Here is a 27,063-nt window from a genome sequence, read left to right on the forward strand (position 1 = left end):
CGAACGAGCAATGTTCGGTTCGTGAGCGAACATCTAAGAAGACGATCCTGACGCACTCTCTTCAACGACTTTGCACTAAACGGTCTCAATATCATTGTTAATTTATACCGAATAGACAATTAATTGTATACAGTCCACTCTTTCATTTAATTAACTTCCACTACACTCACTATCGGGCACAGCCTTAATACCATATACCTATGCCCTACAAACTTTACCTAGCAACAAGAAGAATACTCGTGTCAAAATAATCAAAACAACTCAAATTTCCTCAAAAATGTAACGCCAAAAAAGATGTTCGAAAATTATTAAAATACGTTTATGGAATGCGAATTCTCGAGACGTTCCAAATTCAAAACTAAAACGTAATTATGAATTCAAAAGCGCGAGGCGAAAAGTGGGGATAAGTCAAACTCTCCCCAGAGATTGTTTTCCAGTTTTGAATTTCTTGGGTTAGGGTGTTTTGACTGACGGCCTGAGTTATAGGCAAGTCATGCGTTCAATAATAAATTCATTTTTCTTCGTGAAGGTTTTTACGCCTAACATATTGAAATTATCCCTCAGCGAATATATTTCATAGATTTCACTTCGGTTTTATTCCTTTGAAAATCTATACTTCTAGTTCTATACTATAATATTATAAATGCGAAGGTAACTCTGTCTGTCTGTCCTGCTTTCACGCCTAAACCACTGAACCGATTTTGATGAAATTTGGCATAGAGATATTTTGAGTCCCGGAAAAAGACATAGGATAGTTTTTATCCCGGTTTTTGAAACAGGGACGCGCGCGCAAAGTTTTTCTGTGACAGATAAAATTCCACGCGGGCGAACCCGCGGGTGGAAAGCTAGTATAAGATAAATCAAATCATTTATTACCTAATTGATAAACATAATTATGTAGATAAATAACTGAGCAAAATATCCTAAAAGGGTGGATTCAACCAAACAAGAGTAAATATTAAACTCAGAATAAATCGTCAGTTATTCGACATTTTGACATATTTCCCATACTGAAACTGTCAATGTGCCAGTTATACCAGGAGTTATTCTCGGATAAAAGTTTGGCTGAAGAGCCGGAAGACGTAGCGTAGGCAGGCCTCCCACTAGGTGGACCAACAATCTGGTGAAGGTCGCGGGAGGCGCCTGGATGCGAGCGGCGCAGGACCGATCTTTGTGGAAATCCTTGGGGGAGGCCTTTGTCCAGCAGTGGACGTCTTTCGGCTGAAACGAACGAACTAAGATGCCGCAGTGCAAAATATCCTAAGTAATTTTTTCCGTTTTGTTACAGAACCAGCGGGCGTATGTCAGAGAATGTTTTGTCCTTCAAGGCCGATGCATCCGACAACAAGGCCAGATACACGTGCGAAGCGAAGAATATCATGATCAGCAACACCTTGAAGGCTGAGATCGACCTCACCGTGCTCTGTAAGTAGAACCTGATAAGTCATTTTTTCACTTTTTTCGAGATGACTGCTAGCGATTCAGTTGTCATTTCCTTCCTTTTGTCTCACAGAAATCAAAATCTGTTCTGCAGTTTTTTCATGAAAAAGTAAGAAACATCCTCACCAGATTTTACATTTTTACCATATCAGTAGGATTACAAATCGCACGAAAAGTGAATTTATTATTTGTTACGTTGAAGTTATTTGTTATTGTCAAAATACACTTACTTTTTGTTTTAAATCCGAAAGTACTTTCACGCCCGTATTCACAAACGATGCTTGCTTAAGTGAAGCAGCAAATCGAACCCACAGCGTTGAATAGAGCTCTGTGGTTGGTTCGTGTGTCACACTGTGCGTCCACGCGCATTGTGAGACCTCGTAGTAATTTTTGTGAATACGGGCGCCAGTCTGTTGGTATTTTTGCTAAATCTTAATAAAGGCCCAAAAGACAAGGGGACATGTAAAGTGCCCCATAAGGACTACCTTTTCTTTTTTATACACACTATATTTTGACGTTCATAAGTGCCACTTGTGGTCTAAACTGAGTAAATATTTTTGATTTTGATTTGATTTTTGATAACTTCAGAAGTTATAGATATTAGAATTCTAAGCCCCGAATAGGTGTCGCTACTAGCAACTAACGTCGGTGTGGAATTTCCCTTAGGACTAACATTTTAAAGCATTTATACGAAACCAATGCAGTTGAAATTGGCTTTAGGTTTACCTTAGCTCTCTTATATTGGTCTCGGAATAGTCTTAAGATAGTCTATAAATGAATAAATAAACTACATAAACTACAGGCAGTGTAGAGCTTGTATTTTTTAAAATCGAGAAACTGATTCTCTTATAAGAAACTAGCTTAGATACCGCTCGCGGCTTCGCCCGTTTGGAATTTTGTCTGTCACAGAAAAACTTTATCGCGCGCGTCCCTGTTTCAAAAACCGGGATAAAAACTATCCTATGTCCTTTCCCGGGACTCAAACTATCTCTATGCCCAATTTCATCAAAAACGATTCAGTGTTTTAGGCGTGAAAGCAAGATAGACAGAGTTACTTTCGCATTTATAATATTAGTATAGATCAGTACACAAATCTGATTAAGATTTTTTGTATGTTTGTCACAAATTAACTCAAAAACTACTGAGTGAATAATAATTTCATTTACATATTCTAAAAACTTAAAATATGCAGTATATTATATTTCAATTAGTCATTTAGGTTCTCAGATACAGCTTGATCTCTCTAGTACTAGTTTCACATGTAATGCAAATAAAGGATTTGATTTGAAAATAGAGGTCTTAGTATAATGGACGACTTACTCGGAAAGCTAATAAATTAGACCTAGTTAAAAGTTTTATAATAATGTGAAGAAGCTTCTTATTACATTTATAAATAAATAAGCAAAGATAATAAAATATGTTCCCTGAATCTGTCAAGTTATCTTCAAAATGGATTCTAGAAATTAATCTAATTTACTTCAAACCTTCTAATCGAGATTCCAAGAAATAAGTGAACATACTTCCGAAAATTGTGTATGAAATAAATAGTATATTAAATTCTTTGTAGGTAATGAAATATAAATTCATTTAGTCAGGCAGATTAAAAATGGACACGTATTTTTTTGTCATAATCAAAAAAATAATTACATTACGTTGTGTACGTGATTTCACAAATCTACAAAGGCGTGACGTCACGCCACATTTCAACAATTTCAACTCGTTTTATATAAAAAAATATGTAGGTCTTCTTCTTTTTGTGTCGACAACAAACCTACACAGTGTCAGTCCAAAACTACGCCACAAGAGTGGCGTTGTCAGCAGCACTCATCAAATCCTCCTGAGTACAGTTCCTTGGGCACTCAGGGCACGACATCAGGTGCTTCATCGACTGGGGAACAAAACCGCACCTGCACTCCATGTTTAAGCCATCCAAGACCTGACCAGATTGTCCTACCTGCGTCCGAAGTCTATACATATAAAGACTTCCAGGTACCTAAGCAATAGGTAGGTGTCCAATATTTTTTATGATCTGTCTGACTAACTAAATGTTTAAATTTTGTCATCTAACCAACAGGTTAGTATCAGTATCCATAAGTAACGTTGAGATAACAAAAAATATCGCCTTACACAAATAAATTCAGTCTTACTTCAGCCATGTTTACTAAATAAGGATTTTGTGTGTGTATAATTCCGTCCAAATAATGAGTCCCTTCCAAATCCTTTGATAAAGTAACCCTATCGAGTCGTAGTCAAAAAGCACGGTAATTTGAAATGGTTGTGGCGCAAGTTGTGAGCGGTTGAGGTGGAGAATAGCGTATGTCGGAAAATAAGGAAAATTTAACTGAGCGTTCGGAAAAAACGGGAAAATTCAACTGAGCTTTTGACACCTCAATTTTCGACCTCAGAAGTCGTTGCTTATGGTACGAGAATATCAATTTTTATCAGTAATCTTTCAATGATAGACTCAGTTTTATCGACTAGAGACACATGTTTGTTTTTAATTCCTATGTTGTTCTTTCATTGCAGTTTTTTTAATGAGTTGTGGGAAATATCACAAACATTTTTTCTTTCTTTCTTTCAAATCGTCAATGTAATAGCACACATTTTCTAATCAAATCAAATGATTTATTTATGCAAGTAGGCTTCCAAAAAGTACATTTACATTTTGAAAAAATAAATAAATTTTGTTATTTCTTTCTGACTTTAATACAATACCCATCATAATGAATTTATTGTGGAAGTCAAAGCGTGTTTTAGGTGGGCACTACTTAACTACTTACCTAGAGTTGACCTCTCAAAATTTTCAGTGCAAAATGGAATTTTTACAGGATCTTTAGAAAAAGGGTACTCGCCCGTTTTCACCATCAATCCCTAATTTTTAAAGGACCTCTATGAAAACAAAATTCCTGTTATGTGTTACCATAGAGGTCACTTAAAAATTAGGGATTGATTGTGAAAAGGGGCATTAAATGCACAAAATTTCTTACAATTTAAACCATCGCCCAAACAACTGTCCCCTAGTCCCAGCTCATTGTTTATTTACAAAGAGCAGGTAACCGGGTCCCGCGAGCATGCGCCAGTGGACCGTGGCGGAATCTCCCTTTTTGTACTTAGCCAGTTTGTCTACGCGGCCCTCAACCGCTTTGAGTTGGCCCTTGTGAGGAGTCTCAAAACACTATTTATAAAAGGAATTCGTATTTTATGTTGCCTAAAAGAAACGTTCTGTACTTAGGCAGTTTTAAGGCTTGGCCCTCTGGGCTTCAGAATTACGATAGTAAAGAATAAGTTGTTTGCAAGTTCAAGTAAAAGAAGTTCATCTCATCATCAAAGATGAACTTCTTTTAAGCACTTGCAAATGTCTGTCTCGAAACGTTGGTAGGGCAATAAAATAAAAGGCTTCTTAAGAGCACTATTAGGTGCTAATTTAATTAGTCCAGATAAAATTGTAGTTTTCAATTTGGCAGCAAGAAAATCTAAAATGTTTAACCTAATTAATTAATTATATTTGATTTCTTTTGCGCAATTTCTTTAATAGCTTTTCAAATAATAATATAAAATAACAATTCATAAAAAAAAATCTTAAGCTTTCATAAGCTTAAGCATTCCGTGCTTTCAATACTTTTAAAGAACCCCAAAATGCACCACAATAAACATGCCAAGTCTTTTCAAGAAAATAATAATATAAGGGTTCCGTACCTTTCAATACATTTGTTCCCAAAATACAAAAACATTCAAAAACAAAATCAAACCCCCTAACCCGAAAAGTGAAGAAAATTCGCAAAATCCATATCCAAAGCCTTTCGTACCCATTAGCCTGTTCAAAGCGATCCTTCCGCATCGGTTAACCAGTTCGATGCCTGTCTCGGGCAGAGGATGTGTTCAAAGGCTAACATTGCAGTTTGGGAAGATTTACTAGTTTAGATTGAACATAATTTTCTAGGGATGTTATGGATATGTAGTTTCGGTTATGGATTCGGTTACGGAATTTTTTTTATTTCGGATATCCCAAAGTTTTGGTTACGGTTACGGATATCTGTGCTTTAGAATGCAATTTGCGATAGTTGTCCAACACGTTTCATTCATGGCCGCACACTTTACATCGAACAAAAAGTAATAAAAAAAATAAAAATTGATACTAGATAACATTATAGTAAAGGTAAATCAGGCTGTTATTTACTTTACATTTATAATGCTATACAAAAAACAATTTAAACTGGCTACATCCGAAACTATCCGAAACTTTTGAATCGGTTACGGTTTCAGATATTTTTTTATTTCGGATACCTATCCAAAAGTTTAGGTTACGATTACGGATACGGATATCCATAACATCCCTGATTTTCGGTTTGTCTGATCAAACATACCTATTTTTACGAAAGATATTGCTAGCTTAGATAGATTATTTGGTACAACACTTGTCGTTTCAGCCTGTCTGATCAAAAACTCGGTCTGAAAGACTGTCAATACTTGTAAGGATTAGTTACTATTGCATGTAAAAACTACTTATATGGATTTCGATGAAAGCTTATATTAAAATTTGGAACAAACTATTCGAACCTTAAAAATAAACAACGTGAAAAAATCGAACTGCCTAAAGCGGGAATCGAACCCACGACCTTTCGCTTGCCGGGCGACTTCTCTTCCTAATTGTTAAGAAAATTTTAATACTCAAACCAAGTCGCGGTCAAAAACTAGTGATATTAGAACTTGGACAAAATCAAAAATAAAAATTTTCAAAACTAGTCTACCTTAAAAAATCTAATTCTTCATTAGATTTAGAAGGTTCTTTTAAACTTATACTCGTATACGTCTGCTATTATCTTTTAATTGAACTCCCGAAATCTAATCAACTTCATCAAAATCCGTTCAACAGTAGCAACATAACAAAATAGGAACAAACGTACAGGCCATTTTTCCTATAAATAAATATAAGTAAACATTTTTTCACCGTGAGTCGTAAAACCTCAAAGACAATGCATCTCTTTCCAATATCATACTTTAGACAGAGAGACAAGAAACCCATTCAGTTTGCAACCAAACAAAATATCCTTTCCAATACGTATATTTGAACAAACCAATACCAATACCATATGCAAACAGCATCCGTAACAGAATGAACATATCCGATTGTGTTTACCTAAACACACAAAAGTGTGTTTCATCTTAAAACAATATTAAGTTTTGAGGGTAGTCAACCTTCAGACAACCTTTCTAACTAAATTACAGCCAGCTCTAAATATTTGCTCGATAAGGCGCTCCACACACGGTCGACTGGGCAGCGATTTAATCTTACCCCTTACTGAGAAATACATTCAAGTATGTTATGCTTTCTTTAGCAATTAGACTACACAAATATAAACGAAAGATTAGTTAAAACACCAGTAATTGCTTAAAAGGTATATTATACCCCTCGATAAATACAGAGAACATCCGAATTCGCTTCAGTGAATAAGGATCAGTACTTTGAAGTAATGTAATTAGTTAATTAATTTGTTTTGGACTCCAAGGACAGATCATTCTTGGCCTTTTCTTTGCGTAATTGGTTTGTGGATTGTGAACTCATTCATTTTATGTTTAACTAGCGGCCGCCCGCGACTTCGTACGCGTGGATCCCTTTTACCCCCTTAGGGGTGGAGTTTCGTAAAATCCTTTCTTATCGGATGCCTACGTCATAACATCTACCTGCATGCCAAATTTCAGCCCGGTCCGTCCAGTGGTTTGGGCTGAGCGTTGATAGATCACTATGTCAGTCAGTCAGTCAGTCAGTCACTTTTGAGTTATATTTAGATTATCATTTTATTGTCAAAATCCGTCATAGTCATCATCATCTTAAAAGACATTTTGTGAAAACGAAAGGCTAAGGGCCTCTTTCACGATCTTCGAGTAAAATTCAAAATAGTTACTTTCTGATTAACACAAACATCAAAGTCTCCCGTCCGTATTCACAAACGATGCTTGCTTAAGTGAAGCAGCAAATCGAACGCACGGTGAATAGAGCTTTGTGTTTTTTTTTTTAAAGATTATTAGTAATTTGTTATTACACAAATTACTAATACTCCCGTTAGCCCCTCGTACTAAGCTAAATATGCTTGTGTCACGAGTGAGCTCACCACAATAGTCGAGCGGCGGCGGGGACCGAACCCGCGTTCCCGGGATCACGAGTCGGCCAGTCCGACCCCTTCACAGTTCGGCTATCGTGTATAATCGTGGCTTTGGATTGGTTCGCGTGTCACCCTGTGCGTCCACGCGCACTGTGAGACCTCATAGTAATGTTTGTGAATACGGGCGTTAGTCTAGCAAAACACATATTATGCGATTTGTCGCGCAGATGTAACCAGACTTGTATTACATAGAATAAGTTTATTCATCTATCAGTAAGTGGATTTCACTTGAAGAGTATAAGATACTCCTCTAATGTCATTCAAGCTCAATATCAGTGAGTAATGTAAAAGTTTTAGTACGTTAACTAGCAGCCGCCCGCGACTTCGTACGCGTGGATCCCGTTTTACCTCCATAGGGGTAGAGTTTCGTAAAATTCTTTCTTAGCGGATGCCTACGTCATAACATCTACATGCATGCCAAATTTCAGCCCGATCCATCCAGTGGTTTGGGCTGTGCGTTGATAGATCACTATGTCAGTCAGTCAGTCAGTTGAGTTATATTTAGATACAGGCATGAGTGAAAAAAACTTATTAGAGTGGAAATGATTGTGGAAAAAACCTCTGGGGAGGCCTTTGTCCAGCAGTGGACGTCTTTCAGCTGGAACGAACGAACGAACAGCCAAATAATCAAAACGGGATATTTCCGTTCTTGCAAAACGTCTAATTTTAAAGACCTCATTGATCTGATAATGCGATTTGTCGCTCGTTTGCGAGCAGCCCAGCGCTACAGAATCTGTTTGTTCATCTGTCCTCCAGATTGGATTACAGTCCGTCTGGGACTGATTAGCCAGGACACTGATATGTAATTGTAAATGCATTACGTCGTGATTATTGTTGGATTACATGTGGTTGGTGCAATCATGGTGTCTTCGACATGGAATGTATCGAAGTCCTATAACTTCAGTACGGCTACCACGAAAAACTTTCGAGTTCGAATCGTTTGCGTATTCGAGTCGCCATCAAAAGATTTAGAATCGCGCACGCAGGCTGATAGCGTAGTTTGGTCGAACCATAAGGCTTTCTTACGAAGTCATCCCGTTTTTTGCAGGTCATGTCATACTCTGGTGTCCTGTAATGTTGTTGGTATACCTAAATAAATAAAATAAAATATGTAAATAAAAAATATCTGACAACAGAGTTGTGACGTCACTTCAACCCACACAATAAATAATAGTAAAAAGACACCCCAATTATCCAAGGGTTAGGTATAATAACGTATAAAGAATATCCTTATCAAGTTTAAATTATAGCAATCATCGGTACGAAGTAAATAAGTATTAAGTCGAATTACCCAAAATTGACAATAATGACGCAATGTATCGTTATACGCAGAGTAAAAGGAAAAGGCACAAAAACTACCTTTCCTTATTCCAGTCAATAATAATATAAACAGATTTAATTTCTTCATTTTTTTATAAGTACACCATTTTCTTCATTTTTTTTCCATCATACACAAGAATACGCGTGCGTGAGTCAATGCTCGCTCGTATGTGAGGCCTTGTCGAATAGTAATCCTGTAGGGGGCCATCGTGCTTGTTTTGTTTTCGATGTAAACTCGCGGAGATGAACAGGCCTGGTTCTACTCAAAATGTAGACAATTTGGATTGCTTCTATACTTTTGCCTTTAACTTCTTGCTACATCTAATGCGAGTTCGCCTCTAGAATGATAATGGAGATATTTCTAAAGATTTAACGTTATATCAAATAACGAAAGACTTGCTCGAACCATTTTGATATCTCAAAATTGTCTATTATTTGGACATGGATTTTGATGTTATTGAACATGTCCAATACAGTATTATTAATAAATGTTCAGTCAGGCGCAATGGGGCTGTCATACAATTTCCAGTGCATCAATTTTTTGTTTGATAGTGCTATTGAAATCTTAAAGAGGATTTTTATTTTGTTAGTAGCATTTAATGCTCTCAAAGAGATTCTCAAAAAGTTTCTGGCATTGACAAGGGATATTATTGATATTAAATTAATTTATATAGATCTTAATAATGTCTTGTAGAAGAATTTTGTTATCGATATTTTATAATTTGATGTAGGTGGGTAATTCCTAGAATGCGCGTCACGTTAAACTTTTATCGAGGTATTTAATCGATTTTACACGATAAGCCCATACATTTATCGTCTAAAATCGTCGATAAGATTTTATCATGACCATGCATCCTAGCCTGGCTGGCCTGGTTTTTTCACATGACGCACAGATTCGATCTCGGTGGGGACAAAATTAATGTTTTTGTTGTACGTTTATAAAGGATAAATTATCATTGCTAAAGGACTTAATTTATCCAACAGTGGAAGCCTTTCGTTTTAAATTCAGAAAACGGTATTCCTAATGGATCATCATCATCATCAACAGCCCTTTACAGTCCACTGCTGGACTATGAGCCTCCTCCACTATAGTGGAGGGTTTTGCCATAATCTCCACGCTAGGCAGGCGGGTTGGAGATCGCAGTTTAAAAGATTGATGTTTTTCAGAGAGCGCTGCTGCCCATTCTCTGTTTGATGTGTAGTCCCTAAGTCGCCTCTTACGACACCCGCGGGAAGAGTAGGGGTTGGTGACAAATGTATTCTACTCTGCCGTCACCACACGGCTTTTCTATTCCTAATGGATACGTAGGCATAATAAGTATTTATTATATGTAGTAATCTTTACAGTATTATTGTTTATAACCCAGAATAACATATAGGCTTATAGGCTATAATTTATGGCGATCTGTGACAAACTGAATTTCACGCGGGTGAAGCCACGGGTAAAAGCTAGTAGATATAATAGGCATAATAAGTTTATTAAAGTACTAACTTCAGATATTAAACTAAAGCTTTTAGTATCATGAATTATTGCTGAAACACTGTCCGGTTTCGGGTAAATACTTAAAGCAACTCCAGTTGTTAAGCAAACTATTCGAATACTTGTCTGAACTTCAGTTTCAAGTTCCACACAAAAGCTTAACTAAGCTTTTTAACGCTCTAATGATTGGAATTGAGAAGCCTTTAAAATAAAAAAGCTATACTTCAACAAACTTGATGAGCTTTGTTTAGAAGTTTCTAAAGTCAATTATGCTTTTTTGTAGTTGAAATTTTAGCTTCTAACTTGCCATATTTTTTTAATATTATTATTAATGAGTAAAGTATGGTGACTTTTAAAGATTTTCTCTAATTAATAATATTCTTTGACTGATTTTAAAACAGACAAAATTAGAAACTACTTGATTAATAATATTAATGGGCAAAACTTCATTCGTTAATTCATTCGTTTCAACCAAATGACGTCCACTGCTGGACAAAGGCCTCCCCCAAGTATTTCCACAAAGACCAGTCCTGCGCCGCCGGCACCTCCCGCGACCTTCACCAGATCGTCGATCCATCTAGTGGTGGGCTTGCCCACATTATAAGATCAGCTAATACAATAGTCAGTAATATTCTAATATACAATTTTCTTTTCCACAGTTGCTCCATCTCACGTCACCATATCTGGACCCTCTGAAGCAAGAGTAGGAGACCCGGTCCCTCTCAGCTGTAGCACCGCTCCCTCCAACCCAGCAGCTGACATCAAATGGCTGGTGCTCGGGAAACACCACAAGGAAGCCAGCAACAGAACCGTCATATCGCCCGAAGGTAAGCCAATGTTCACTCGTCGCCACTTTGAGTTTTGTGCACGTCCGTTCTGGCCGACTGCTGAGGAGCAACTGAAGCGATATCCCCACCACTTTTGGATACCTCATTTGCGTATTCCGAAAATATTTAAGAACATTAAAAAGCTACTTTTTTAATCTATAATTTTACTGGTGGATTATATTACAATAATATATTACCATAATTATGTCGAATGTAACTTTTACTCACAATGGTTTTATACACTCGCGAGCAAAAGTATGGAATCACTAACATGAAGTTGTTTTCACGTAATCTTATGCACAAACGAATTTGTTAGTTACAAAAAAAAGTAGCATCATTTTAAAGATTAAACTTTTAACTTTAAATTGATATCAAATTCATTTAAATCACACCATCGGTGACCTGCCGTCAGTTTCGAGCCTGTGACAGGCCTTTTTGGAGTCAAATTCTATTGCTTATATCTTAGACGAACTGTCCACTCGGTAACAGCTATCCTACGAACATTTCTGAGCTCTTGCTGCACGTCGATACCAGTCAAATGACGATTTCATAGAGAGGTCGACGTGAAAAAACGATCATCCCTCTGCGATGTGCACCGGCGCTGTTCAGAACTTGGTCTCGGGATAAAGCCACCAGTCTCCCGAAAGCGTCTTAAAACTTTCGAAACCCAGGACTGGCTTATGAGGAGCTGACGTGCGACAGCCCGCTGGCTGAGCCCTTCTTGCAATAGTGCAAAGATTTTTGCTGCTTCTGAAGGTGTAGAATCCCAATTAAAGTGTCAAAAGAAGCGGAGATGTGTATGGATCAACGTGTGAAAGCAAAAATCCGAAAACACGTGCTTTTATAGGGGGTAAAGGCCGCAACTCGCGACGTATCAAACAGTTGATACATGTCTTTTTCCTTACTTCTTCACATCAGCCGCGATATCTTTTTAAATACTGGTGTGATTTAAATGAATTTGATATCAATTTAAAGTCAAAAGTTTAATCTTTAAAATGGTGGCACTTTTTTGTTACTAACAAATTCGTTAGTACACAACATCGCGTGGAAACAACTTCATGTAAGTGATTCCATACTTTTGCTCGCGAGTGTAGTTACTTTTAATGTTGTCCTGCTCTTTATAAGCATTTAGATACGTGAGTACGACGTTTTGCCTCCCTAACCAATACGCCTATGTTCCCCATATTACCAGAATGATCATACCAAGTGAAGTTAGATCTGAATTAACCAAATGATAACCTTCCCCAGGTGGCTGGATCACGACCTCCAACATAACGGTGGTGGTGGAACCGAACCGGCGCTCCATCGTGGTAGTCTGCCATGGGATCAACGCACAGCTTACGGAGAATGTCGTGGCAACGCACACAATCAACGTGCTATGTGAGTACTTAACGTATATTCTTCTTCTGTGCCTTTTCTCATGTCTTTGTGAGTCGGTATTACCCGTTCATGAATACTGAACGTATATTAAAATAGAAAGACACGGGTCTTAACGCGACGTTTATTAATGAGTTACATTATGTACTCACGGCTTGACGTGGTCACAAGCAGACTAACGACTATATTCTTCTTCTTCCGTGCGTTTTCTTCTCTTGAGTTAGATAACAGCTCGCCCTGTGAAAAACTGATCCACGGGCGAGTTGTCCACATGTGTATCTTAGACCGGGTCTCCAGCGCTTGTTTTACCCTACACAATCAACAAAATCATTTTTTGTAAGCAATTTTGTTGAATGTTGATTTGTTTTTGTTGATTGTAGGCCAAAACACATGCTGGAGACCCGGCTTTAAGTCTACATTGGTTTCAGACTTCGTTTGCCAAGACTGAACTAAAATATTATATTCCCTTTTGGAAAAATAAACTGTTAACGATCACAAAAGTCACATACCAAAATACACGTAACCATGGACAGAAAGTTGGTTAATCCTAAAACAGTATCCAAAGTTTCAGCCCGTGTCAGCTTTAATCAACATTAAACTCTAATTACTGCGTAATATCATCAACAACAACAAGCCTGAACTAAACGCTAAACATCGCAGAATGATTGGGACCATAAGGCACTATCGTGCGCACTATTACTCCCCTCTTCCCCCCATTCCCACCTCGTCAAAGTTAAAATCAAGTCAAGTCTGGGCATCTACGATGATCTTGGCAGACGTGACAGGAAAGGAAAGTGCTGCTAAGGTAGGGTGGCCATGGGTTATATGTAACGTGGGACTGGACAGGACTTTTTTTTATCCGCAACAGGGAAGCTCTTGGCCTGCATGGAAAATGATGATCAGGCCGAAGGTGGAAGCGATCTTTATGGGGAATATGGCGATATTGTTGAAAATATCCGTTTTAAAATTCAAATTCTTTTGTGGTGTGTGGGTTCTTTTCAGACATCATTTATGTGCTGAGAAGAAGTGGTAAGACTGTCACCTTTGTCAGCCTCTTGATATTTAATTCAGTAGTTAGTGCTATATTTTTTTAGTGATAATTTACTCTTGATATTTACTTAAGTAGTAAGTGCTGTATTTGTTTCTTAGTGATAATTTAAAGTGGGTACTTTTCAGACCACTGTGTTTCACCAATTAAACACTATTTACCTATCTAATTACATTCTCAATAACCCACTAATCCTCAGGTTTTAATATTATTATTATTATTTAGATAAAAAAAAACTGGCCATCATTTTCTTGACCCATCTTTCATTTTCGTCTACCCCAATGATTCTTATCTCGTTCACTCACTCATTCACTCACGTCCTGTATCCTTACAGTCATCACGGGCACCCTACATCCCCTATGATGTAGACATAAGACTAAATGAAGTCAGTATGTAATGCTTGGGGTATATATCTTGCCTAATAAGGTGGGGTAGGACGTAGGTTATATCAAGGTGTATTTTTAGAATGTTTTCATTATGCTGGTGCATTTGTAAGTAATTCCATTCGGGGTGGGAAGGTAATTTTTGGGGAAAATAAACGTGAGCAAAGTTGCTGGCTTTTTGCCGTTTTTAGTTGTATTTCTTTTTGTGAATCAAAGGCTTTTTAAAGTCTGGTGCTACGTGTTTTAGAGTAGGTGTTAGTGAGTTTTGCAACTATCAACGCACAGCCCAAACCACTGGACGGATCGGGCTGAAATTTGGCATGCAGGTAGATGTTATGACGTAGGCATCCGCCAAGAAAGGATTTTACGAAACTCCTTCCCTAACGGGGTAAAACGGCATCCACGAGTACGAAGCCGCGGGCGGCCGCTAGTAATTAATATTGTCTTACTTCTTTTTGTGTTGGTTGGATTGCCCATTTATCGAGGAAAGACTAGGCTTAGACTTATTCTTTAATAACCTCCTACAGTAGGGGCGGATAAAGAAAAATGTTGCAAAAACGGGAAATATTATTAAAACTATTTTCACGCGTTCGAAGTCGCGGGCACAGCCAGTTTGATATTAAAAAATATTTCCTAAAATGTTTCAGTTGCATTCCAACTATTTATTATCAATACAGTCGTCATGATTTGTTACTACAAGTACCTAAAGGTAATACAGCAGTGAAAGGAAAGTTATTTACGTCCATTTTACTGTTCCTACAATGGCCACCTATTCCTATAATACCCTCATATTTTTCGCATTAACACTCAAACGCAATATGAAGGTAAATAGTTGTAAATGGCCTATTGTACCACTGTGCTCGAGTATTAAGGGTCCCACGTAGAGTAGGGTTTCATTAAAAATGGGGCGGTAATTAAGGTACCAAAATACACAGAGATAAGAAGCGATAATATCCGAATGGTGTCGGTCCGAGACACGCAGGTTCGAACCCCGCTGTCACGTGACTATTATTTGTAGTAAACTCACTGGCAGGTAAGTACAACCACGAGGGGTTAACGAGTCGATTAACAATTAGTATTTACAAATTGCTAATCTTCTTTTTTCTTAAATTATGTTAAGCTAAGAAGTCCACTTTGCATCCAATATTTAATTTCATTATTTGGCAACGTGTCTCTCTAACTAAAGTTGTTAAAAGTTCTCATGATCCTGTAGGGTGTAGGGCTAAACAAAAATACCTACAGTAATGTAAACAGTGACTAAAGCGGTATTGAAGAGTAAATTCCCATTTTTACGTATATCCGATAAAGATCGCGTGATTCCAACGTTAAAATACGATGAATAGTTTATATAGCGACGTCTGTACGTGCGACCCTTAATCTCAAGCGCCGCCGGTTGGTTCGCCCTGCATTTGAAGGGTTGAAAAGTACGTGATTGGAAAACTTACGGATTTATTTTAAAAATGTACACGCGAAATGCGCTACTGCTTCTGGGACTAGTCAAATGCTTAGACAATCTTCTGAACAAATATTATAAACTAGCTGTGCACGTGACTTCGTACGTATGAAAATAGTTGGATTTTTTTCCGCTTTCGCAACATTTTTAATTGATGCTCTGCTCCTGTTGGTCGTAGCGAAAAGATATACAGACTAAAGCCTTCCTCAATAAATGGGCTATCCAACACAATTGTTTTTTTTTTCAATTCGAACTAGTACTTCTTGAGTTTAGCACGTTCAAACAAACAAACTCTTCAGCATAATAATATAATTAAATTAAAATTCAAAAGTAACTCTGCGTGTCTGTTAATTTTTTTTCACGCTTAAACCATTGAACCGATTTTTATGAAATTTGGTAGAAATAGATGGGATCTAGCGAAAAACGTAGGGTAGTTTTCACCAGTTTTTTGAAGTCTTTCTGTGACTTCGAACCAAAGCCGTAGTTAGAGAGAACCAAAGCCGTGGGCAAAAGCTATTTATAAATAACATTTAACTAATATTATTCTTAGCCATCATCATCTACTGAGTAATTAAAGAAAAACATTAATTTATTTTAATTAGCTTGAGGAAGCAATTACCTAATTTCGAAATACATTAAAAGTACGCTCTGTATAGAGCTTTTGACGCTTACATAAAGCTTTAAAATAAACACTTATGCTACCAACATCGCGAAAATTATCATATTTGCGGAAACGGAAGTCAACTGCCAACATGACGCCAGCCAGTCGGGTTGGAATATAAAAGGCTTTTATGAAAATGTTTTGTTTTGAGCACTAGTTTTAACTAAACTTCACTTGCTTTTAATAGCGAATGCTTTGTGAATTTTAACACAAATTTACGTGTATTGTGAAGTTTTTGTAATTAGTGTTTATTTAATTACTTTAAGTAGGTACTTAATATTAGATAGGTATGAGGACGGTTTAAAAGATCTACAGGGTGGAATTTTGTAATGCCACCTGGAGGGTAAGACTCTTAATATTGTAGATAGATTTTTTTTCTCAAAGAGAACATTCCTTTATTTCTGAAAAGAAATAGAACTGCATTCAAAGATTTCCAAAAAGCTTGCCACACCCGGGAATCGAAGCAACTAAAATCTGTTAAAAATTACACCCTGTATATTTGCGTTGTTATAATGTGACACTATCGGTATAATGACATTAATGTGTAATAATAATAATAATAATAATCATTTATTCGCCTTAGTAGTGGTTGGAATGACTTTTATAAACGCACTATAGTGCGACAACGCTGTTTGTGTTTGTATGTGTAATTTAGAATGTCATTAATGAAGGCAGGAATGAAAGTAATATTAATTTAATTATTCTTACTGATGTTGTCTGGTTCACCTATACTCGTAGTCTGATGAACTTTCGACTACCAGCTCCAATCTTCACCTAAAAATTGTACCTCTATCATTAATTCAATAAATTCACTTTATAAGTTAACTAGATTTCCGCCCGCGGCTTCGCTCGCGTGGAATTTTGTCTGTCACCAACAACTTTGTTTCAAAAACCGGGATAAAAACTATCCTATGTCCTTTCCCGGGACTCAAACTATCTCTATGCCAAATTTCATCAAAATCGCTTCAGTGGTTTAGGCGTGAAAGACAGACAGAGTTACTTCAGCATTTATAATATTAGTACCTATAGATATCCAAGTATTAATAAACCTCTAGGCATGACAGAAATGTAGCCATTGTTATCTTTTATCAAGCTTTCCGGTTAAAACAAAAGACGAACAGACTATGTTTAAAAAAAGATCGCTATTTATTTTACAAAGTCCGCAGCGTTTCTCCCACATGCCCAGCTCAATAACATCTGCTAATTAAAAGAAAACCATCCATTGGATTTCAAAGCTTTATTTGTTTTGAAACGCCACTGAAATGCAACTGAAACGCAACTGGATGGTGATTCTTTGTTCGCCACAACTGTCTAGCGTATAAACGACTGCAGAATTATAATATTCAGGGGACCGGAAACGCACTCGACTTGGCGCCTGCTTTAGGGTTCTGTACCGTGATAAAAGAACCTTCCCACATAAGCCTTTAACCATCTCTTCCTTCCTCTTTCAAAATCCGGGGATAAAATCTATCCTATGCTTTTAACTAGGTCACTATCTTAATCTATGCCATATTTCATCTAAATCGGTTTGATTTAAGCTTGAAAAGATGTCAGTGTGAGTAATTTAAAACTCAACTTTTTATAATTTATCACGAAACTTGATTATTTTCTTTCAGCATATTAACTTCTTTCTTTTCTTCTTCTACTTCTTTTCAATCTTTCTTTTCTCAAACCTACTTCTTCTTTTCTTCAATCTTTTAAAAAATAAAGAAATGTTTTCTTTGAGTAAAATTTTCTACTAAAGTATTAAGAGTACTTTCCCTCTAGGTGGCATTACAAAATTCCACCCTATATAAAATCCTCCAACTACTCATTTAAAGTGTCCATATCAGTAGGAACAATCTCAAAACCATAACCCCACTTCCTGCAATCGGTTAACCAACACAAAGCGTTCAAAATTATTCCCATCCGATTTCCATATTCATATACAGAACCATTGTCGCGAAAGTCGACTCGGGCCCATATTTTTCCTAACCCGATAAACCTCGGGATTAAACCTCGCTTAAGAGCGTTGTAGCAAAAAGTTGGCGTTCGAATTTTAGGTTTTTATTGCTTGACGTCGCGTAGTGAGTGCGCAAACTGCATTTATCTGTACAATTTCAACGCTGCGCCGACTAAACGATCTTAATCCGTAGTTTATCGTACCTAAGACAGTACATCATACATAATAATAAAGAAATAATGTATAATTTACCTATTTGATTTTTTCTCAGATCAGACTTTTAGCAAAATCAAGTTACGTTAGGTATGTATTTTTTACACTAGTAAATCCCGCGACAAGTTTTTAATCTTTAAATTGATTAAAGTAATAAGTTGATGGGTGTAGAAGAATTTATGTTTTATTTTATTCTTTTTACAGCATCAAAAGCTTGTTTATAAAAAATATTTACTATTTAAATTTTACTTTTGACTTTTTAGTTTTTATGATGCGGGATGGAAAAATTAAAATTTATTCTGATTTTGTGACGTTTCCGCACATAAATATGGATAGGTTAAATAAATAGAATGAAATGTATGAAAACGAGCGTGCCATTTTTTAAACGTTATCTTTAATATCTGTGTCCATCAAAGAGCTCGTAACTAAACATCGTAAGCGCCATTCGCATTATTATCTAAAAGTTAATAATAAATATTTAGTTTTTGTAAATCTAAACAAGTCAGGAAATCAAAGAGGTAAATACTGATGTCATTGTGATTTTATAGAATTTATTATTATAAACCACGGTCGTATAATGCTAAAAAATCAAAGGTAACTTTAAGATTTTTATCCATAGAGCAAAATTTATCTAATCGTGTTTTTAAACAGTTATCCCATTAGGTACACAGTGTCATCGAGTGACCGCTGGTGGATTTGCCATTTACCTGACCTACCCCTTTATTACTAAACGTTTAATATCAGATGAATAATTACGCACCAATTTCTTTCATTCAGTCGTCAGTAATTGAGCTTTCGGAAAAACATGACGAAGCGTTGTATGACCATACAGACGCTATTCAACTTTTATTAGTAAGGAAGAGTATATTTTATGTTGGTAGAAACACAATAGCTTAGACTAATGTTTTGATACCCTGTTAAAATTTTTATTAGTCATTTATTTTTTCCTGACCAAACAGATACCATAATAATATCTTTTGTCTATTCTACCCATATTCTTTAAGTAAAATAATAAAAAGTTTGAAAAGAAAGAAATTACAAGTCCGAAATACCTAAACAAATAAATTAAAAATACTTGCGGATCAAAAGTACTCAATCATACTACAATTTACGAAAAAATCACGCATGACGCATATACGTCAGTGGGCAGTCAACTGACATAGACCCGGCGTCTACGAGTGCCAAAGCACCACTGATTTATGCCATTTGATGCACCCGATTTTATAGTATTTTCAAATTAATTTTTCACTTGAAGATTGAAGATAGATATTTTTTTCTTTTTCACACAGTAATAGTACCATGTTTCTTCTTAAGTATAAAGTAGTTTATGTTGCCAAATGACTTTTAGATTATGAGATGTGACCTGTTTTCTTGCAGTAATTTTCTCGAATTTTGACTATCTTAGACATGATAAAAATGCATTTTTATGAATTAAACATTAAAATTTTCTCAATACACTTTCTTCTTCAGGGTATGCTTATTCTAATGAATACATTCTATCTTCTTACTTAGAAATAAATTTGTTGTAATACTAGTTCAAAGTTGTGCCTTCGCGAGTTACCTGGAAATCGGGCTTTCGAAATTCGCTGTTTTCGTAGGCAAAAATCCAATTTGAACGAGATTTTGTCAATAGACATTCCGTAAAAACGTATGATAATTATGATGATATAAGTCAAAAGAAGCTATAACAATAAATTATATGACTAAAATCATTTCGAAATCTGCCAAATTCTCGATTTCTGCATGAAAAATGTGACAACGCTCTTAAGTACGCACCGAGTGTTGCTGTCTCTGTCCCGCAGTATGTAACTTAGCGGCTGTCTCGCTCACTCGCCGCTTCATGCCGCCATGGCCAGGGTTTGCCAAAGTATATGCGTTTTGACCTACTTTTAAAGACCACATAAAGATTCTAGTTAGCTGATATTTTATAGATTAAGAATTTCACCTGCATACACTGTAAAAATCGAAGTAATAATTACAGATTTCAACTTCTTCTATGGTGTGGTGAATCTTGTGGTCTGTCAGACTTTGTCTGTCGTTATAAACGTCTGATATAAATAATTATTCAGGTGATACCATAAATAATATAGAATCTTGAACTTTGGAGCTTTCACGGTGCTTAACTGTAAATAACAATCGACAGCTTACACCAATTTAAACCTAACTTTTAGTTTTGATATTTTTTCTTTATTCACAACGAGGAAGCCCTTGGCCTGCACCTTACTTGATGGAAAGTGATACTCAGGCCAAAAGTGGAAGCGAACTTCACCCGAAATCCTAACCACAGAGGAACTGGCTATCTTACCTCTAACTACCGGGACACAATAATTATAGCGACAGACTTACGTAAGATGGTGGTAGCTAGTTAGGCGGACTTAAAAAAAGCCCTCCACTAACCGAACAGAAAAATATCGCCCCACTGGGAATAGAACCCGGACCTCTGGGTCTGAAACAAATGGTTAACCACTAGTCCGCAGAGGTGTTCAAATGTATGTTCTTAGCCCTCTTGGGGTTCCCATGCACGTATTTTGAGAACCTGAGTCCTCAGATTGAATCTCACGTTGTTTATGGGGCTATCTGTTACAGTATCGAAAAACAATCTCAGATTTAGGCGTTCGATAGACGTGCCTGTATTTTAGGGCCTCAATTGGTAAGCTAATCTATTATCCAGTCCTTAAGTCAGTGCTTAAGTGTCGTTAAGTTGAATTCTAGACTCATAAATAACTGAGCTAGTTACAGAGTTAGAATCGAGATTTTCATTTTCTTAAGTGAAAATCTTGGATTAAACCAGTGCGCAGTGGTTCCTTGTATAATGGTTTTTGAAGGCACGATAGCCGAACGGTGAAGGGGTCAGATTTGCCGACTCGTGACACAAGCATATTTAGCTTAGTACGAGGGGCTAACAGGACTATTAGTAATTTGTGCAATACAAATTACTAAAAAATATGGTAATAGACAATGGAGAAGTTTTTGGCCTGCATCTTGGCCGATGGAAAATTATAATCAGGCTGACAGTAGAAGCGAGCTTCATACGCAATCCTCAACCACATAAGAACTGTCTATCTTACCTCCAACTGCCGAAACAACAATGGTGATAACATTGTTGTTTTGACTATAGACTTAGGTAAGTTGGTGGTAGCTAGCCAGGTGGACGTGGAACGAACCTTACCGCCTACCAATTTTAAACCCAGACAATCCTCCATTTGTCTCTGATAAATTCGAGTCGTGCACGGGACTAATCCCACCACTCGTTCCCACCGCTACAACTCCTGTGTAGCCAGGATTTACAGCTTGACCGCCAATACAACCCAACCAGTGAAGGCCAAGATTGTCCCGGGGGAAAGTTAAACTGTCATTGGACCCGCAACGAAATTAATCAGAAGAACATACGAGGAGTTCGAATTTCGTGCTCCTGCAGAGTATACTAATAAATTCCCTGGAGATGATGATGATGCGTGCTGTTTTCCAGCAAGCAGTTTGGCCCATACAACCCACACAATACACCATCCCGTCAGCCAATCCCTGTACCTGACGTGTCAAAAACATCCTATTCAATACAAAATTAGCAACGCACGGGCATATGCCTTAAAGCTTAGGCATACGAACAAACTTGTTATCTATGGACCATTTATCATGTCTTGGGGCTTGGCCTAAGTTCAAAGATTAGAGATTAATGATGATATGAATTTTAACTTCATCTAGATTGACAAAAGAATGGGTAAACTGGATTTCAGTACCTTGACAAGGGAATTACTTAGAATGAATTTGAAATTGAAAATTGTTTACGCAAGTTTTTTGGATGGTACGTACGTAGTTACGTACGCCTTTATTCAACTAAAACGGGATAAAATAATAAATATAACAAATAAATGTAGGTGTTACAGTCAAAACTCATATTCGGTCATAACTTATATCACTTTTGACTGATTTTTCTAGTCAAAACCACTCTTGACTGATTTTTGCAGTCAAAAGTGGTTTTGACCGATTATGAGTTTTGACTGTAACATAGGCAACTTTAAAACTTCAGTCGTGTACTTGGGCAAAGTGGTTTTTACCAATGTTATTTTTATGACAAATAGGTCCAAGCGGTCTCTTCCAGACATCCCCTGGGATGTCTTTTTCTATCCCTATGATCCCTTTTCTTGGAAAGGAATGTGTAATATTCTACCTTTCAATGAAACCTTCTTTCAAGACGAATAAAATTAGAAGCAAACTCTCAAATTTTGCTGTTTAGGAGCCTTTACATGTCTAACAGAGCGCTTCGAGAAAAATATTCTGCACTTTCAACAGCCAATATCTTTTGCCTTATACCCCACGAAATCGAGGTGACGAAGCAAAAACCCCATTCGCCCTGAAAGAGGGAAGGAGACGTCACATTTATATATTTAAAAGGAACAAACTGGACGCCAAAGAAAAAGTTTCGGAGCCTTTTAACAAATGAAACTCCGCTTTGGAAGTAATTTTCGCACTTCGCTTACGATTGTCTTTGAGTGAATTTTATTTGATGGCTCTCTCATGACTGGTGGGTTCTAGAAAATATTTAAAGACTTTCCTTTTAGATTTTGACATTAATAACGTCAGATAAGCATCGCTTCTTTTCTTGACTTGAGTAGGTATATTATATACCCATTTCCTTAAAGGTGCGCATAAATAGATTCTTACGAATGGTATAATACCACAGATCACCGACACTAAAGGGAGATGTGACAAGTGGGCGGGGCCGGTGTCGCAGCAATATGCCCAAAAACAGAACACATTGCTCGCGACGGCAATGATGACAGCAGCGACGTCATAATGTAAACAGTTTACATTGCTGGCGTAGTACTAAAGATTATTCGAACGTTGAGTACTGATACCGCAGTGGATAATGAGCACATATTTTGATTACTTTGTGCGTGTGAATTTCTAATGCGAATGCGTGTGTTCTGTGCGTGATGTTGGCTGTATTTCTTTGACAGATTTTATAGGCTGTCTAAAAGTGTATTCTTCAGCGTTTCTTTGGATGGTTTTGATCCTTTTATTTATCTTTTTTTTACTTTACTATAATTGTTTATTTAACAAATTTTGGTACACAAGTAATTTTTGCTTACAATTTCATTCGCGTGTTCATTTATTTAGCGCAAATAAGTCTTGCCTTTTTAATTATAAGGTTTTTCAAAGAAGTTGAAGCCTGCAAGATGTATACCTTATAATGATATTTACACACACTCCCGTGATAGGAGCTTTTATAAAGCTTCTCTTTCAAACAAATACACTTTTCCCGGAATCTACGTATTCCAGGAATAAAAATTAGCCTAACCTACGGGGAATAAACCTCTCCGTTAATATTGTATGTTCTAACTCACAGACGACGTCAGACTAACGCCCGTATTCACAAACATTACTATGAGATCTCACAGTGCGCGTGGACGCACAGGATGACACACTAACCAATCACAGATCTCTATTCTACGATGTGCGTTCAATTTTCTGCTTCACTTAAGCAAGCAGCAATACGGGCGTAAGATGCTCCAGTGTTACCTTGAGTAACATTAAGAGCTTATTCCCACGGAGGCATCCCGTTTTTTGCAGGAACTGCTTTTTCGCAGAACCCCATTTAGTATACGTGTTTTATCATCATCATCTCAGCCATAGGACGTCCACTGCTGAACATAGGTCTCCCCTAATGCTTTCCATGTTACCCGGTTGGTAGCGGCTTGCGTCCAGCGCTTTTCTGCTACCTTTATGATGTCGTCGGTCCACCTTGTGGGTGGACGTCCCACGCTGTGTTTTCCGGTACGCGGCCTCCACTCCAGAACCTTGCTGCCCCATCGGCCGTCAGTTCTGCGTACTATGTGCCCTGCCAACTGCCACTTCAGCTTGCTAATCCGTCGGGCTATGTCAGCGACTTTAGTTCGTTTACGGATCTCCTCATTACTGATTCGATCTCGTAAAGAAACACCGAGCATAGCCCTCTCCATAGCACTCTGTGCAACTTTGAGCCTCTGTATAAGGCATAAAGTGAGAGGCCACGTTTCCGAACCATAAGTCATCACCGGTCAAAGTCATCAAAAGTCATCACACTTAGTCACGTGTTTCATACATGCAAAAAAAATCCGTTCGAATTTGGAATTCGAATTTCAAACACACATGTTTCTTCACACGACTGTCCAGTTTTGCGGAACCCTGCAAAACTGGATAGCCCTGGGAAAGACCCCTAACTCGTACGTCATTTGCGACCACATCTCGTAGATTTTCCGCTAAAAAATGTAAAATAGTGAGGCATTTCGCGCGGGGCCGACGAAATTTACTTTGCGAAGGGAGAATTAACATTCCTTATGTAAGGCTGGGTGCAGGATACTGGGTAATATTATTTTATTCTGTAATACTGTGAAGTGGAGATAACCTGGTTCATATTTCATAGAATTTCTTTAAATCGCCTCTGTGGTCTAGTGGTAAGACCACCTGCTTCAGACGCAGAGGTCCCGGGTTCGATTCCCAGCGGGAGCAGATTTTTATGTTCGGTTTGATTGGTGGTAGGGCTTGTTCTAAGGCCGCCTGGCTAGCTACCACCATCTTACCTAAGTCTGTCGCCATAACAACAATGTTAACAGCCTTGTTGTGTTCCGGTAGTTAGAGGTAAGATAGCCAGTTCCTCAGTGGTTGAGGATTCCGGGTGAGGCTCGCTTCCACCTTCGGCCTGATCATCACCTACCATCAGGTGAAATACAGGCCAAGAGCTTCCTCGTTGTGGATAAAAAAAGAATGCTTAGGTATCTACATCCATAGTGTAATAATCCTAATCAATATTATAAATGCGAAAGTAACTATTTGTCTTTTTGCGAGGTTTTTGCGCCTAAACCACTGAACCGATTTTGATGAAATTAGGTAAAGAGATAGTTTGATCCCCCAGAAAGGATATAGGATAGTTTTTATCTCGGTTTTTGAAGCAAGGACGCAAGCGATAATATATTTCAGTGACAGACAAATTTTCACGCGGGCGAAACCGTGGGAAATAGCTATACCGCTATAAATTTTGTGTTTTTTTGTTTCCCTGTCTAGTGCTTATTGGCGAGATTTATGAATTAAACATTAATTGTATAATTTTAATAAAACCTTTGAAAAAATAAAGAAAACAGCCTTCTTCCCAGAAGCAACTGACATTATAGTTGTGATTAAGTATTAGATATTTTAAACTTTAATTAATAGAAGAAGTCGAAAAGAAGTAATAATAGTTATGAAACCACCTAATTTATTACGACGCGTAACTTTAAAAAGATTTTATAAAATCTAAAGACTAGATACTGTCTCATAAATTTAATGTCATCCTATCCTTACCTCAGCATATTTAACGAACTCCAACTAAGTAATTTAAGTCTTAGCTAATAATAATAATTATCAAAAGTTTCTCCCAAGTTTGAAGGTTAATTTAATTTTTAATTCTGTAGTTGATGACTTACAAGTGATTTTAATAATTTCTCAAAACTTTAGTGTCCTTTTTGGCATTCTGTTTTTTAAATATCATCATCATTTCAGCCATAGGACGTCCACTGCTGAACATAGGCCTCCCCCAATGATTTCCATGTTGATCGATTGGTAGCAGCCTGCGGCCAGCGTCTTCCTGCTACCTTTATAAACCACAAGGTTCCCAGATGAACTTATAAAGATAGCAGAAAGGCGCTGGAGCAGGCCGCTACCAACCTATACTATCGGCTACCCATTTCTCGTCATGTCATCTCGTTCTATCGCAAAGAATCACCATTGATGAGAGCGAGAGAAAAAACGGGTAGCTGGAACTGTGGCCCACTGCGCAGCAGTGAACGTCCTGTGGCTGAAATTATGATGATTATGAGATCATCGTCTTTTATCCACTGAGCATAGAAACGATTCCCAATGACTGCCTTAAATAAGTCGTCAGTCCATCGAGCGAACTTTTCCGTTAAACCATAGAAGTTCACAAGCAGAACCATAATTTCAAAGCATGTTTGCTTACAATTCGGTAAAATATAAAAAACCGAGCTTAGTTTGTGTCCTGAAACGCCTTCATAAATATGCAGTAGATTGTAAATCGTGTTTCGGATAGCTTTGGAATCGCCAAATGACGAGTAAAGTCGGGTGTAGATGAGCGTATTGGTTGTCAATTGCTTTTGGTAACCAATGGTGGTTACCTTTTGTCGACAATACACTCGATTTTTTCATTAAAAGATTGTCTTAATTTTTTGATGGCCCGGAATGTATAAAACTTTCCAATGAATAGGCTTAGGCACTATTGATCATCATAGCATCAATATTAATAACTTGATACTATTGTAAACCCTTGAAAAAGAGACTGACAAAGGTGACTGATGCCCGTTTTCACCATCTATCCAAAATTTTAAGTGACCCCTATGTAAACGAAATTTCTGTTATTTGTTACCATAGGGGTCACTTACAAATTAGAGATTGATGGTGAAAACGGGCATGAGTTTCTTGCGCTGATTTCAGCACTGGTCCATTTATTGTCCTAAAGCAATGATGTAATAAATGCGCTTATAAAAAGCCTATTTGCGGAAAATAAATAAATTATGTGACTTTTATGTCTATAAAGAAGAATACTAGCATATACCTAATCCCTATACACACATCCCTGTATAGGTATCTTGGTTTTAATTCTGATGCCATACAATTATTATAATGTTACATATTTTTACTTTATACCTACATAATAACTACAATCTATCAAAAAATTGTACCAGCAACTTCCCACATTATCCATACAATGGGAAAATACTTCCCACCA

General features: G+C 37.2%; 1 protein-coding gene across 1 annotated transcript in view; it reads left to right on the forward strand.

Annotated features, from left to right (window-relative positions):
* Positions 1–27,063, forward strand: part of LOC114354619 (nephrin-like) — a 78,077-nt gene that overhangs the window by 19,555 nt on the left and 31,459 nt on the right. Inside the window, exons 2-4 of the mRNA XM_028307104.1 lie at positions 1,289–1,425; positions 11,061–11,228; positions 12,477–12,608. Of these exons, the coding sequence (XP_028162905.1) occupies positions 1,289–1,425; positions 11,061–11,228; positions 12,477–12,608 (437 nt within the window). The remainder of the gene's footprint in view (positions 1–1,288; positions 1,426–11,060; positions 11,229–12,476; positions 12,609–27,063) is intronic.

The sequence above is a fragment of the Ostrinia furnacalis genome, unplaced genomic scaffold, assembly GCF_004193835.3.
Source record: "Ostrinia furnacalis isolate ACB-3 unplaced genomic scaffold, ASM419383v2 OfSCF2094, whole genome shotgun sequence".
In the NCBI taxonomy this organism is placed as follows: domain Eukaryota; kingdom Metazoa; phylum Arthropoda; class Insecta; order Lepidoptera; family Crambidae; genus Ostrinia; species Ostrinia furnacalis.